Source organism: Lipotes vexillifer, unplaced genomic scaffold (assembly GCF_000442215.2).
Source record: "Lipotes vexillifer unplaced genomic scaffold, Lipotes_vexillifer_v1.1 scaffold554, whole genome shotgun sequence".
Taxonomy (NCBI): Eukaryota; Metazoa; Chordata; class Mammalia; order Artiodactyla; family Lipotidae; genus Lipotes; species Lipotes vexillifer.
In genome coordinates this window covers 1,580,272-1,595,346 of record NW_006794635.1, presented here as the reverse complement: position 1 = coordinate 1,595,346, position 15,075 = coordinate 1,580,272, and the positions used below count along the sequence as shown (strand labels likewise).

General features: G+C 34.9%; 1 protein-coding gene across 2 annotated transcripts in view; it reads right to left on the bottom strand.

Moving 5' to 3' along the window:
• Nucleotides 1-15,075, bottom strand: part of SNX14 (sorting nexin 14) — a 68,618-nt gene that overhangs the window by 28,941 nt on the left and 24,602 nt on the right. The window contains exons 7-16 of one of the 2 annotated variants that reach the window (XM_007467324.1): nucleotides 13,835-13,919; nucleotides 9,109-9,265; nucleotides 7,912-7,987; nucleotides 6,699-6,743; nucleotides 6,512-6,592; nucleotides 6,297-6,411; nucleotides 3,333-3,488; nucleotides 2,849-2,973; nucleotides 2,105-2,163; nucleotides 713-739 (exon numbers count right to left, since the gene is read on the bottom strand). In XM_007467324.1, coding sequence (XP_007467386.1) covers nucleotides 713-739; nucleotides 2,105-2,163; nucleotides 2,849-2,973; nucleotides 3,333-3,488; nucleotides 6,297-6,411; nucleotides 6,512-6,592; nucleotides 6,699-6,743; nucleotides 7,912-7,987; nucleotides 9,109-9,265; nucleotides 13,835-13,919 — 926 coding nt within the window. The remainder of the gene's footprint in view (nucleotides 1-712; nucleotides 740-2,104; nucleotides 2,164-2,848; nucleotides 2,974-3,332; nucleotides 3,489-6,296; nucleotides 6,412-6,511; nucleotides 6,593-6,698; nucleotides 6,744-7,911; nucleotides 7,988-9,108; nucleotides 9,266-13,834; nucleotides 13,920-15,075) is intronic. The other variant, XM_007467325.1, reaches the window with a different exon arrangement.

The following is a 15,075-nucleotide window of genomic DNA, read 5'->3' as shown; positions in this document are numbered from 1 at the left end:
AAACTAGAACATTGTTTTATTTAAACAAGCATGCAATTAGTGTTTTTTAAAAATCCAGGATTGTAAATATAAGTTTCTATGACAGAAGAAATGTTTCCGAAAAAAAATATGAAACTGTTAACAAAATATTATTAAAATCTCTAGAATCTAGATAGATTATGCTAGTAGACCTAGATTATAAAACAGTTGGGCTTTTTGAAATGACATACTTTTAAAATATTTCACTTGTGATTACACCCAGAAATACTGTACTTCTTGCTTTAAAAAAAGTTCTTTAAACACAAATAATTCTAAAAGAAGTTTAGCAAGATCAATAACAACAACAAAGAATGAGTCAACAGCCTTAAAAAGCTAAATACTGGATTTTTCACTTTATTTTTATGCTGACATTTTTATTTTCTGATGACATATATAATGCTATTTCAAAAAGGAGACCTCTAGAATAAAAGTAGAGCTCTAGAATAAAAGTAGAGGTTAATCTTAAAAGGATGTCCCAGGGCATTCCCTGGTGGCCTAGTGGTTAGGATTCTAGGCTTTCACTGCCCTGGCCCAGGTTCAATCCCTGGTCCAGGAACTAAGATCCCTCAAGCTGTGTGGCGTGGCCAAAAAAAAAAAAAGAAAAGGATATCCCAAATACCTGATATAAAGGCAGTAATTGGAGTTAAACAGATAACTTATACAGAAAAGAATCACATGCTGTCTCAAGACTTACCGAAAATCATCCAAACTTAGGCTACTTCTGCAATAACAGACATGTGAAATTACACAAGGAAAAGAGAAAGCCCAGATATTAAACAAGTTTCACTTTAGAACATATAACAAAATTTAAAAGCTTTGAAAGTTACACAGATGGATTATGAATAACATGATAAAGGAAAGAGAAACAAACACAATGGCTATTTTGGGGGGGTTGGGATCTGAATTCTAGATCATTTTAAAGAAAGTTTTTAAAAACTCAATATGTCAGGAAATAATTCTGGTTTTTTGCTCTCATTTAGGCAAACCATTTGTTTGATACAGTGGAAAATATTCAGAGACTAAGCCACCAAAAACTTAGCATCAAAAACAAACTTGTATTTTCTAATATGGAATTCATGTCTATATTAGATATAATTGTGCACGCTCCACACATTTTTAGTTTGAGTATTTTTTTAAGTTATGACTTAAGCTAAGAAGCAAAGTTAACAAAATATCCCTAAATATTTTTTAAGTTATGCTTTAAGTATGGAGTGAAACAGAAGAGTAGGTTAACATTAATTAACATGCATTAAAATTTTACTTTTTAAATGCAATTAAATAGAATGTAGACATAAAATATATGAATAAACATTTTACATATTTTAAGTCATCTAACAGCAAATCAGCAATGCTACCCTAAATTTTCAATGAAAGAATGTTAAGAAAGGCTTTTACTTATTCTATTGATATATAGGTAAATCAATCAAGTATCACAGAAGCAGAGTCCTGACAAGACTGATAGCTAATGTTAAGAGTCAGGTCAATATAAAGAAAAACATATTTTAAAAGACTATAAGCAGTACCCAGAATGAAAACAACCCATATTTTCTTCCTATTAATTTTCTATTCTAAAGCCAGCAAAATTAGTGCCTTAATATGTTGAAGACAACTAGGTGTTCGCCAAGTGGCAAAGACAGCTTTCCATCTCTGAGGTTATGACTCTGACTTACATTTAGCTACTCAGCAGGCTAATAAGGTAAAAGAACCACTTCCTCTTACGCAGTCCTATACAGGAGTTTCACTAAAATTAATAAATGGGAAAAAAACAAACTACTCTCTAAAACTGAGTTATCTGTGGATTTCAATTATGCATACAGTCCATAGTCTCCAATAAAGCAGGTGATCAAGCGATAATAACTGTGAGATTAACAAGGCAATGGTGTATATATCTTGTTAAATTTTTCTGAAAGAATGTCAGGCATTTTCACATTATTATATGTAGTATAGCTCTACAATTCCTTAGTAATCTTGTCTACTTATGTAGCAAGGAAACCAGATTAATAAAGATAATGATGTTATCACAGAATGATTAGCGTCAACAAGAACCAAAAAAAAGAAAAACATATATATGATTGAATATACCTACCTGTTGAGTTTTGAATTGCGTGTTGGTGATTCTGCACCTCTTAAAAGTTGTCTGAAATACTTAAAAAATAATTATGATTTATTAAACCAATATTTGATATTGAAACTTGCTACTTCACCTTACTGATTTGAGCTTAAAGGAAACATTACTTAAATCAAGTGAATACAACCACAGTCAAACAGAGTAAGGATTAAGATATTGCAAATGAAGGTATTCAAGCCACTTGACTTCTACAAGTCTGTAAATAACGTATATACAAGAAGAATGGGGGACTTCCCTGGTGGTCCAGCGGTTAAGACTCTGTGTTCCCAATGCAGGGGACCCGGGTTCGATCCCTGGTCAGGGAACTAGATCCTGCATGCTGCAACTAAAGATCCTGCGTGCCGCAACTAAGTCCCAGCTCAGCCAAATAAATAAATAAATAGATATTTTAAAAAGAAGAAGAATGGGGTTTCTGCATCACCACTTCAAAGCCACTCAGGCATATGGCAAATCAGATAGACCAATTTGGTTGCAGTCTTCTAGTCACATATATACAAACATGGTTTTGGTATTAAGAATTGTTTTTATAACCAGCTTCTAATCTCCATTAACTTATGTAGTGGAAAATAGTATTCATTTTCTTAATTAACCATGTTTTATTTTTCTGTTTATTTTGTTATTTGCATTACTCATGTAACGATATCAAAGCCACTAATAAATTTTGAGGAAAAATCTTCAAACAAGATTAATATTTTAACTAACCTCATCACTGTGGCAAAACATAGGAGTAAACACATTTTCCAAGAGAGAAAGTACATGTTCATATGCTTCAAAAAGACATCTCATAGTCTGAAGTTTCACAACATCTATATATGGGCCTTCAGCAACTGTTAAAAAAATTATATTGCAAAAATTGTTTATGAAAACCACAAATATATTATATATTAGTTTAAAATTCATTACAGTGAAAAGAGCATACAAACAATACTATGACTGTTTTGCAGAAAATCCACTGTAAGGTGCAGATCACACTAGAGAGGAATTAGAACAACCAAACTCCAGTTCTGGCAAGTATTAGTTATGTGAATTGTGAATAAGTTTCTTCATCAAAGCTTTCATCTTGTTAGTAAAATAGGATAATGCCTGCCTGTGTATCTCACACAGCTGTTGCAATAAGCAGAGAATACAAGAGAAAACTCTGAAAAGAGTAAAAGAGCTACAGAATTCATCCTCATCTTTTACTTACTTTTTTGAATCTCTTCTACAATGAAGGGATCAAATCGAATTTTGTCAATACTTTCATCCAAACAATATGTTTTATAAATCTTTTGCAACTCTTCATGAAGAGATAGCATTTCATCATTTGATAACTCCGGTCGCAAAATTCTGTCATTGAATTCCTCTAGCAAATTCGGAAAGAATAAAAAACAAAGAATTATTTTCATAGAATAAAACTACTCAATGAAAACTTCATGTTCCCACTCTAATTGTAATCAATATTAAAAGCAGCAAATATAAGCAATCTACTCATCATTTTAAGCTTTTTAAAAAGATTTAATTGAGAGTAAAACAACTGCTGAGATGAAAGAGAAGCTCAAATATTTTATATATGAATATAAAATGCATAAATATTTCCATAGCAATACAAATTTTCTAAAATTTAGAATAATAAACACACTTGTAAAATTCTGTTTAAAGAACACATTGGATTAATTTCTTACACCAAGGGTCTTTAATATTTTGAAGTCTGATTCCCTAAATAACAGTGAAAACTAAGGCTTTTTTTAGTCCCAATGTTTTTAAACAATATTTCTATCCATCATGGGGGCTGTAGACTAGTGATGGAGCTCAGAGTCTGAACAAATCAATCTTTTTTTTCTAAAATGAGAAAGAACAGCATTAGGAAAGCCAAAATATTGACTGCCTTTTTTTTTTTTTTGCGGTATGCGGGCCTCTCACTGTTGTGGCCTCTCCTGTTGCGGAGCACAGGCTCCGGACACGCAGGCTCAGCGGCCATGGCTCACGGGCCCAGCTGCTCCACGGCATGTGGAATCCTCCCAGACCCGGGCACGAACTCGTGTCCCCTGCATTGGCAGGCGGACTCTCAGCCACTGCGCCACCAGGGAAGCCCTTGACTGTCTTTTTTTTTTTTTACTACAAGAGGTAATATGGAGCTTACCCCTTAATTCTTTTTTTTTTTTTTTTTGCAATACGTGGGCCTCTCACTGTCGTGGCCTCTCCCCTTGCCGGACGCGCAAGCTCAGCGGCCATGGCTCCGCGGCCTGTGGGGTCCTCCCGGACCGGGGCACGAACCCGTATCCCCTGCATCGGCAGGCGGACTCTCAACCACTGCGCCACCAGGGAGGCCCACCCCTTAATTCTTAATCAAACTGAAAGCCAGTGAGGTAAGGAAGGAGTTTTTAAAAAAAAAAAAACTGGAACAGAACATATAAGATCTTTGGGATGAGAGCAAATTCATATAATTGGAGTCTCAAAAAGAAAGGAGAGAGAAAATAAGGCAGAATACTTGAAGAGGTAACAGCCAAGAATTTTCAAAATGATGAAAAACACCAACATTCAAGTAAAATCCAAGCAGAATAAATTTTCTTTTAAACTACACATTACAAATTGCTGAAACCCCCAAATAAAGAGAAAACTGAAAAACCAATCAGGGAGAAAAGGGACATACATACAGGGGAACAGACATAAGAATGGAAGTTAATTTCTACTGAGAAACAATGGCGCTGTTCAAAAGGTAATGGAAGAATGATTTAGAATGTTGAATGAAAAAAACCCATCAACCTAAAATTTTTTTTTTTTTTTTTTCTTGCGTTATGCGGGCCTCTCACTGTTGTGGCCTCTCCCATTTGCGGAGCACAGGCTCCGGACGCGCAGGCTCAGCGGCCATGGCTCACGGGCCCAGCCGCTCCGCGGCACGCGGGACCCTCCCGAAACGGGGCACGAACCCGCGCCTCCTGCATCGGCAGGCGGACTCTCAAGCACTGCGCCACCAGGGAAGCCCCAACCTAAAATTTTATATTTGGTGAAAATATCCTTTTAAAATAAATATAAAATAACATCTTTTCAGACAAAAGTTAAGAGAATTTACCCCCAGCTGAATGGTACTATAAGAAATGCAAAAAAAAAAAAGTACTTCAGCAGAAGGAAAATGATATAGAAACCGGTTCTGCAGAAAAAAATAAAGACCACCAGAGAAGTAAATATGCCAATAACTATCAGGGCCAAAATATGTGTGTGTGCGCACGTGTGTGTGTAAGAATGTGCACAGCAGCTTTATTCAGAATAGCCCAAAAGTGGAAGCAGTCCAGATAGCCATCTACAAGGAGAATGAATAAAGAAAGAGTGGTACCCTCATACAAAAGAATACTACGCATAGCAATAAAAAAGAGCAAACCACTCATCTACACAACACCATGATTCAATCTTAAAAAGCACTATCCTCAATCAATGAAGCCAGGCACAAAAGAGTACATACTATGAGATTCCATTTATATAAGGAAACTGTACAGGCAAAATTAATCTGCGGTGAGAGAAATGAAATCAGTGATTGCTTTGGCAGGAGTGGGAGCAGGGGTGGATCATTTGGGAAGGGCCCTAAGGGAACTTTCTAGGGTGATGGAAATGGTCTTTATCTCAATAAAGGTGTAGGTTTGTAGGTTATAAAGAGTGCAGATTTGTCAAAACTGATTAAACTGTATATTTAAGTTCTATGAGTTTCACTGTAAATTATACCTCAATTTTTAAAAAGCTATATTTAAAAAAGAAATTAGGTACATTAAAAAATTAGTCTGCTGACAGAGTCCATACAGTGTCTCTAAATCTAATAATGTAAGACATTACAGAACTTCTAGCCAAAATAAAACATTTTTGTATTTGATTATTGAATCAAAATAATCCTTAATAAAAACTGTGACAAAGTGCTAATGACTGGGTCTTTAACATATTTTCATTATTCTGAATTTTTAGCAGTTATTTTTCTGCTAAGAGGATTTGGTTGAAGTCAGTTACAGATTATGTTCCAATGTGGAAAGGAGTGGACACTTGAGAGATAACTCACAGGTACTCTTAGAGTATCTAGCAAATGAAATTTAGTACAATAACAGATGACAGCTACAACATCTGATCTAAACAGTCAAACATATGACAAAGTCTAACAATGACTTTAGTAAAGTACACAGATAAGCCTCACCCACAGTCAGACAAATTTGCAACACGTGCACTGCTCCTTCTTGTTTCAGAAAGTTCATAAACCGAAATAAGAGATCTTGTTGCTCTCTGATTTGCTTCAATTCTAACTTCAGCACCTTGATACAACATGGGAGAAAGAGTAAGTTAGAGCTACGTAAATACATGATAAAATTGTTTATATCAAAAGTAATATAAGTTATTGCCCAAAATACTTACAGATGGTTTTTTATTTCTAGGTTCTGCAAATTTCTGCAAGAATGGAACCAACGGGGAAGGTGGTTCAGTTGCTTTTTCAGGCTTTGAAGAAAGAATTAATTAATTCAGTAACATGTCATTTGATTTTACAGATGTGAATCAAAACTCAATGCAATCTGAAGTATTTTCTAACACATTCAATACTCACTGGACTGTCATCTATGAAGATGATAAGCAAATGATTCACAGTATCCTAAAGGAAAATAATAAACAAAGATCAAAATAAATCCATTACTGCGTTCTGCCCAGAATTCTCAAAGCTTTTATCATATTATGAAAGTTTCTGGAAAAATGAAGAAACAAATGGAGCAGTGGCAAAGCATCTGCACTTATGTAATACAGAGGGACTTTTTAAAAATCTACAATACAGGGTTCTTTGGAGGTTCTTCGGACTTTCCTGGTGGTCCAGTGGTAAAGAATCCACCTTCCAATGCAGGGGACACGGATTCAATCCCTGGTCTGGGAAGATCCCACATGCCACAGGGCAACTAAGCCCATGCACCACAACTACTGAGCTCAACCACGTCAACTAGAGAGCCTGCATACCACAAACTACAGAGCCCACACGCCCTGGAGCCTGCGCGCCACAACTAGAGAGAGAAAACCCACATGCCACAACCAGAGAGAAGCCCACGCACCGCAATGAAGAGCCCACGCAGCACAACGAAAGATCCCACATGCCTCAACAAAGATCCCGCGTGCCGCAACTAAGACCCAATGCAGCCAAAAATAAATAAAATAAATAAATAATAAATAAATCTTAAAAAAAAAATCTACGATACAGGGTTCTCAACTTTTGTGAAAATGGGAAAAGAAAAGTTATTCTGACTTTGGCATTCAAAACATTTATCAATTATCCCTATTTCTTCAAAATCTTACTGGATCAAAAGTAAAAGCAGCCCAAGTATCCATCAATAGATGAATGAATAAGCAAAATGTAACATATACCTAAAATGAAATATTACTCAGCCTTGAAAAGGAAGGGAATTCTGATATATGCTACAATGCAGATGAACACTGAGGATATTATGCCAAGTAAAATAAGCCAAATACTGCAAATACTGCATCATTCTACTAATATGTGGTAACTAGAGTAGTCAAATTCATAGAGACAGAAAGTACAATCAGGAAGTAGAGTTGCCAGGGGCCAGGAGGAATAGAGAATTACTGTTTACATGGGTACAGAGTTTCAGTTTTACAAGATAAAAAGAGTTCTGGAGATAGGTAATGGTGGTGGTTGCTCAACAATATAAATGTATTTAATACCACTGAACTGTACATAGAAAAACATTTAAGATGGTAAATTTTATATTTTATGTATCTTATCACAATTAAAGAAAAAAATGTTTTTTACATCTTACTGGATCAGCTAGGAAATCCAAAGAAGGGAGGAACACTGAACCAGAGAGAATCTCTCTTAAAAGTAAGGTCAGGGATCTGGAAAAAGGAACAATATTGTACATATTTAGTGATTTACATCAGTTCTTACCCAGGAACCTTGTTATTATGCAGACTATGATCAGTAGGTCTGGGGATGCCCTGAGATTCCGCCACCTCTAACAAGCCCCCAAGTAACGCTCATGCTACTGGTTCACAGACCGCACCCAGAGCCCTTAACTGGCTAAAAGAGAATACTACTGAAGAGGAAAAAAGCATTTCCTCAGCAGGAGGAACCTGAGTGAGCATTAGAAAAACACCACCTCAAATATGAAAATTTTACATATAATAAATTAATATGTAAAGCCTAATACTTGTAATAGTATAATTTTTATAATTAATTTAAATTATTATAAAACAATTTGTTTAAAGTAAAAATATTTTAATTAAAATATTTTTTAATTTAATTAAAAATTTTAAAGACAATAAAGTAATATTTAAAGTACATCACTAAAAATAAGCCATGGTTGTATGTATTGTACAGCACAGGGAAATATAGCCATTATTTTGTAATAACTCTAAATGGAGTATAATCTATAAAAATATTGAATTACTATGTTGTACACCTGAAACTAATTTAACATTATAAATTATACTTCAATTTAAATAAATAAATAAATAAAAATAAGCCATGGTCTTTTTCTCTAAGGATTATTAGGATAAGAGTAAAGAGGTAACTTTATGGAATAAACTAAATGTGCTCTTTCAGAAATAAGGGAGGCTGGACTAAACGACCTCTAACTATACTTCCCAGGTGAATACCTTAAAACCCAAACTTGTCTGTATAATTCAAAGTGTTTCTGCCAGTGAATCATAATATGCATCTTTTAAAAGGAACACCAAGGAAGTAATAAAGTATAATGATCTCAAGTAAGAAAATTAATTTTTTACATTTGTCTTTGATTTCCTACGATCAATTTCCAAGAAAAAATTCTTAGCAACACAATACATCATGAATGCTTAGTACCTAAAATGGCATTTTAAGACCTGATAAATTATATTTCTTAAATGAAAAATTATATCATAGCCTAATCTCAAGTTTTAGTGTACTCCTATTATGATCAAGAATAGCAATATACATACACTATGGTATGCTATGACATTTTCTAGTCTATTTATACCTGCAGTCTGTTGCTTTCGGAGGCAAAATATAAGGAAAAAGTAGTTCAGTAAGTTTCCTTAAATAATGTAATTCATCTCTTCGACTCCTCAAAGCCACATGAAGCTCCGGACCATATTCTTCTAAAGCAGCTTGCTGTAAAAACTCTGTATTTTCTACTATAAAGAGATAAAAAATAAATATTGGAAGAAGTTAACAATGTTAAATAACTTCAGCCATTTCCACTAACAAATACAAATTAATTTAACACAGCCATTCCTTTCTTAGCCTTTCTTTCTTTCCAATATGTATTCTACTGGGAAATTTTTCACAAAAAGGATATACAGAAAGTAAGTTTCCTCTTTGCTGGAAGTTTTTTAATTATTCAAAATTAATTGATAAAAAAGCCCTTTCACCCTTGGTAAACAAAACTTTAAACTCAGGTCATTACAAAGTATATTAAAGAAAAGCAAATTGTTTAAAGTGGAAAAAACTACAGAAAACATCTTCTAGCACACACAAAGCTTTTGTTATCAAACGTTACATTCTGTTCATCCCCTGCAAATATTTTAAAAATCCCTCTTAGGGCTCCCCTGCAAATATTTTAAAAATCCCTCTTAGGGCTTCCCTGGTGGCGCAGTGGTTGGGAGTCCGCCTGCCGATGCACGGGACATGGGTTCGTGCCCCGGTCCGGGAAGATCCCACATGCCGCGGAGCGGCTGGGCCCGTGAGCCATGGCTGCACTGGGCCTGCGCGTCCGGAGCCTGTGCTCCGCAGCGGGAGAGGCCACAACAGTGAGAGGCCCGCGTACTGCAAAAAAACAAACAAACAAACAAAACAAAAAACAAACAAAAAAAAATCCCTCTTAAAGTTCTAATCAAAATCATTCAGGTAACCCTTTGAAGAAATTAGAGTATAGAAACTGGCTTCCTTGGTTCAGTTCTGCATCTTGTGCCCACAGTATAGGACACAAAAGGTACAAAACTGTATATGGTGAAAGTCCATGAAGTTAGATTACTTAATAAACATTAACTGATGATAAAAGTTACACTAACAAAAAGCTTTCTTAAAAGGCCAAACACTAAACTAATACTTTAAAAAGGAGCAGGAGAAAAACAAGTCATGCTTTCTCCCCTATTTGCATTCTGAGCCAAGTTTTAAAATCATGGAGTCTGTGAATGGAATCTTAACCCTAATTCAAATGGCATTTATTTTTTACAATTTATTTCTATTTTCATTGACAGAATGCAAGCACATTTACCAAAGAAAAGCCAAAACATACATTCTAATGGTGTGAGAACTAAGAAAGTAAATAAAGGCTACCTGTGCCAGAGGTACAAAAGAAGGACTGGCAAACAAGGACATAGTTTTTATAAGAATGTACTTTATCATTATACAATTGTTTACCATGCATTTTGTCCCAAGAATTTGGGGTACAGGTCTTTTAAAAATTTATATCATGAGCAGGGATTTAAAATAAGAAGACGAAGCTATGCTAAATCCCAGTTCTACTTCTTTATTAACTGATGATGTTAAATGATATAATCCCTTTGAGTCTCAGTCTCCACCTCAGTAAACAGTCATTAAATAGTTAACACTGAAAAGGCTGCCATGCAAAATGCACAAGTAATTATAATATGTGGTGCAATTAAGCATTCACACATAATATATAGATGCTGAAAAACGGGGCATGGATTAATCCCCACTAATCACCAGCATATCTCCTGTCTAATTAGTGGGCAGTTTTCAGACCACAAAAGGAAAAGTCCCCAGAATCCACAACAAAGAGATAACTTCAGGGTGAAAGACTGATATAAGATCCTTCAATTACTACTGAACTTAAATTAAACCAGTGCTTCTAATGTATATATTTTCAACATTTCTAAGGGTGATAGAAGGACTTACATAGAAAACTTCTTTGTAATTCCTACTCTCAAGAGGCAGGTTAAGGAGATAACACCAAGAAAGTAAAAATGAATATGTATAAAGAGCTGAACCTTTAATTTCCTGAGTATACACAATTGTGGAGCCGAAGAATTGAGAAAACAAATTCATGCATGAAAGAGAAGAAAAATCAAAAACCTGAAAACCTTTTTTACAAGTCTAATTCACTGTTATAATATTTAGAACACCAGGACCTTTGGATAAAATGCAGTCCTTCTAATTCTCTGGCCTTTTAATTCTATGGAATTCATTAATTACAATGTCATTAATGAATCCAATCTAGCATTTTATGCTGATTTTGTAATTGACCATTTTTTGCATGAATAGTAGCAATTTAGCAACCCCTCTCTTGCAAAGACTCAAGGATAAATTTCAGTCAAACTGGCCTATATATATAACAGCACTTTCACAGAAACAAAATAACTTGGATATTTTATTAAACTGATCGATTAAAAAATAAAAATAAAAGACTCAATTTACTCATATCCTGAGTTCAAAGTGTTTGTCTTTACAACAAAATTAAGACCATATTAAAAATAATTTTCCCACACAAAAACTTGCACATAAATATTTATAGCAGCTTTATTCATAATTGCCAAAATTTAGAAGCAACCAAGATATCCTTCAAAAGACGGATGGATAAACAAACTGGTACATCTGTACAATGGAATATAACTGAGCAATAAAAAGAAATGAGCTATCAACTCCACAAAAAGACATGGAGGAGCCTTAAATGATAGTTCTAAATGAAAGAAAAGGCTACAGTCTGAAAAGGCTACAGTATGATTCCAACTATATGACATCTGGAAAAGGCAAAGCTGTAGAAAGAGTAAAAAGATCAGTGGTTGCTAGGGGTTCATGAAGGAAGGAGGGAGGGATAAATAGGTGAAACACAGGGGGCGGGGGGGTGGGGCAGTGAAACTATTCAGTATGATGTTGCATTGATGGAAACATGGCATTAAGCATTTGTCAGAATCCACAGAATGTACAATATGAAGAGTAAAACCCTAATAAAAACTATGGGGCTTCTCTGGTGGCTCAGTGGTTGAGAGTCCGCCTGCCGATACAGAGGACACGGGTTCGTGCCCCAGTCCGGGAGGATCCCACATGCCGCGGAGCGGCTGGGCCCATGAGCCATGGCCACTGAGCCTGCGCGTCCGGAGCCTGTGCTCCACAACAGAGAGGCCACAACAGTGAGAGGCCCGCGTACCGCAAAAAAAACAAAAAAAAAAACAAAAAAAAACTATGGACTTTAGTTAATAATAATGTCTCAGTACTGGCATATCAATTGTAACAAAGGTACCAACCAATGCAAGGTGTTAATAATAGGGAAGGGGGGAAATATATGGGAACTCTCTATAATTTCTGCTCAGTTTTTCTGTAAACTTAAAACTGCTCTAAAAAGTAAAGTTTACTAATTAAAAAAAAACACTTTTCTATATTTTTTTCTGACAGTACAGTAGCCTTAACAAAATGGCTACAACAAAGTTACTATCTTCTGGTGTGTTTTTGCCAGTGACAGGACAATTATTTTAAAAGTTAATTTTTTTAATTTAACAATTAAATTATACATATTTAAACTTCCACTTTTTAACTATGTTGAAGGTAAAACTTTTGAATTGTTATAATATTATAAGATGAACACAGAAAAATTTTTAAATATAATTTGAAATGTTTCTCATACCTGAGGAATTATTCATACCAAAGGACAAATAAACTAATAATTTAACTACCACTCTACAATTTCCCCAAATATACTGTGATTATACAAATTGATATTACGAGGGAGGGAAAATTGGTTCCATGCTCAAATGAGTTTGGGATGTGCTGGGTTAAAAAAATTTTAAGTTATTTATTTGCTGCAGGACTACTGAGATATTTTGGAATGCTAGTACTTACTGGGGATTTCCAGAAGAGGAATACAATACGTAGAAATTACCAGAAAATATGACCATGATACTTCTTCTACACAGTCATCTACATAGAGTAGTATTCTGCAGAACATGCTTGGGGAAGCACTGACAAAGAAGAATACCAAATGCAGATACAAGGAAAATCTCAGTTTCACAAAGAACTAAGTACAGAGCATATAAGTAATTTTGTTTAAAAGGTATATTTCAGCTTGATCTAAGAGCAAGAAAAGCCCCCAAATGAAGGTTTCATCCAATCAGCAAACGTTTGATGAATGTATGCTATGTGTACATCATGACAGTATAAAGGCCAGGATACACATAAGAAACTGCAAACAGGTCATCCTGGCTAAAGTATCATACATAGTGAAGGACAAGAGTAGATCAAAATACTTGACTAAATAGAAAAGGGTTTAAAATATAGGACAGTTTTGACTCTGTAGCAGTCGCTAATTTTTTTTTTTTTTTAAGTAGGGAGGTAACAGAATTGTGGCATTGTGAAATTAACATAGTAGCAATAAATAGGATAGGCTTCATCAAAACTGTTGAAATCATTAAGAAAAAAGGAGGGAAGAGATGTGAAAGACACCTCAGAGGAAATAATGAAGGCAACAGACTACCATGCAAAAAAAAAGACAAGATTCATCAATAATATAACTAAAGATTATCTGAGTGTACCTTAATTTTCATAGATTCCTGAGTTCTCAAAATCACTTATATGTTAACAAATTACTGAAAGGGATTTCAGTTTAAACTAATACTTTCACAGCATCTGTGAATATATCACTTAATTTATCAGTACTCAGACTTAGATATTTAAAGTGAAATTTGGTATATAAAAACAAACTCACTCAAACTTTGTAGCAGTGTAAGAAACGTAAAACTTTGTATTACCTTTCTGACTGGCTTTAACGATCACTTCTATATGCTTCATTGCTGCTTTTAATAGTTTCTTGGTGATAATAGATGGAATATCCACCTAGAAAAATTCAACATTAAAATAAAACTTTTAAAATAATTATCACTAAGTTACAATGGCAGGAACAATGTATTTAAGGTACTGGAACATATGATCTTAAAAATCAGTGGCATTATTGGGAATCTTTCAAAAATATAATTTAAAAGCACTTTACATTCTTGGATCATACTAACTGTAAATTTAGACAGTTTTACTACAACAGTAATGAAAATACACCTTCATATGCATACCCTATACACTAAATTTTTCTCACAAAATAGCATCTTTATTCTTGACTTATTTCTTTAATGTGTTCATTCTAAACGCATTCAAGAAAAAAAATCTCAAGTAACTTTATCATCCCTTTGAGGTTATATACTTGTGTTTACTAAGGTCACTTGAAAATAAACTTTTCATTCAGCTTACAAGGTAAATCCTGGTTTCAAGATATATGGAAGCATTCTGTTTTGGAATAATATTAAGTTTCATCATTCCCCACAGGTATTGTTCAACTTAAAGGCTGGAAACTGTAGTGACTACGGTAGGTTAGTAAGAGAGGACTGGGGGCTTACAAGTACACGCATAAAAAAAAAAAAAAAAAAAAAAAAAAAAAAAAAAAAAAAAAAAAAAAAAAGCCCTGCAAATTAAGTAAATCACCAAAAAGCATGTTTATTGGAGTTCAACAGGCTTAGCTTCCATCACAAAGCTCAACACATCATATTCTCCCTTTATCAAAGGCATGAGAAAACTGCATCACAATAGTGTTGTTTTGTGTTAACTTTTCAGTTCTTTTTAAATTCCTCATTAAGAAAGAGGAAAAACATCACAGGCTGATAAATCTAGTAAGTGTAATGGATCACAAGCCCCCAAATTTTAGTTATTTACTAGTAAAACCCAGAGCAGACTACAGATATCTTTTGGCTGTATAAGATCAAACATGTTCAATAAGAGGGGATGTTTTTGCTAGTAGCACACCTTTTTGCAAAATAACATTACTCTTGGGCTTCCCTGGTGGCGCAGTGGTTGAGAGTCCACCTGCCGATGCAGGGGACACGGGTTCGTGCCCAGGTCCGGGAAGATCCCACAAGCTGCGGAGCAGCTGGGCCCGTGAGCCAAGGCCGCTGAGCCTGCGCGGCCGGAGCCTGTGCTCCGCAACGGGAGAGGCCACAACAGTGAG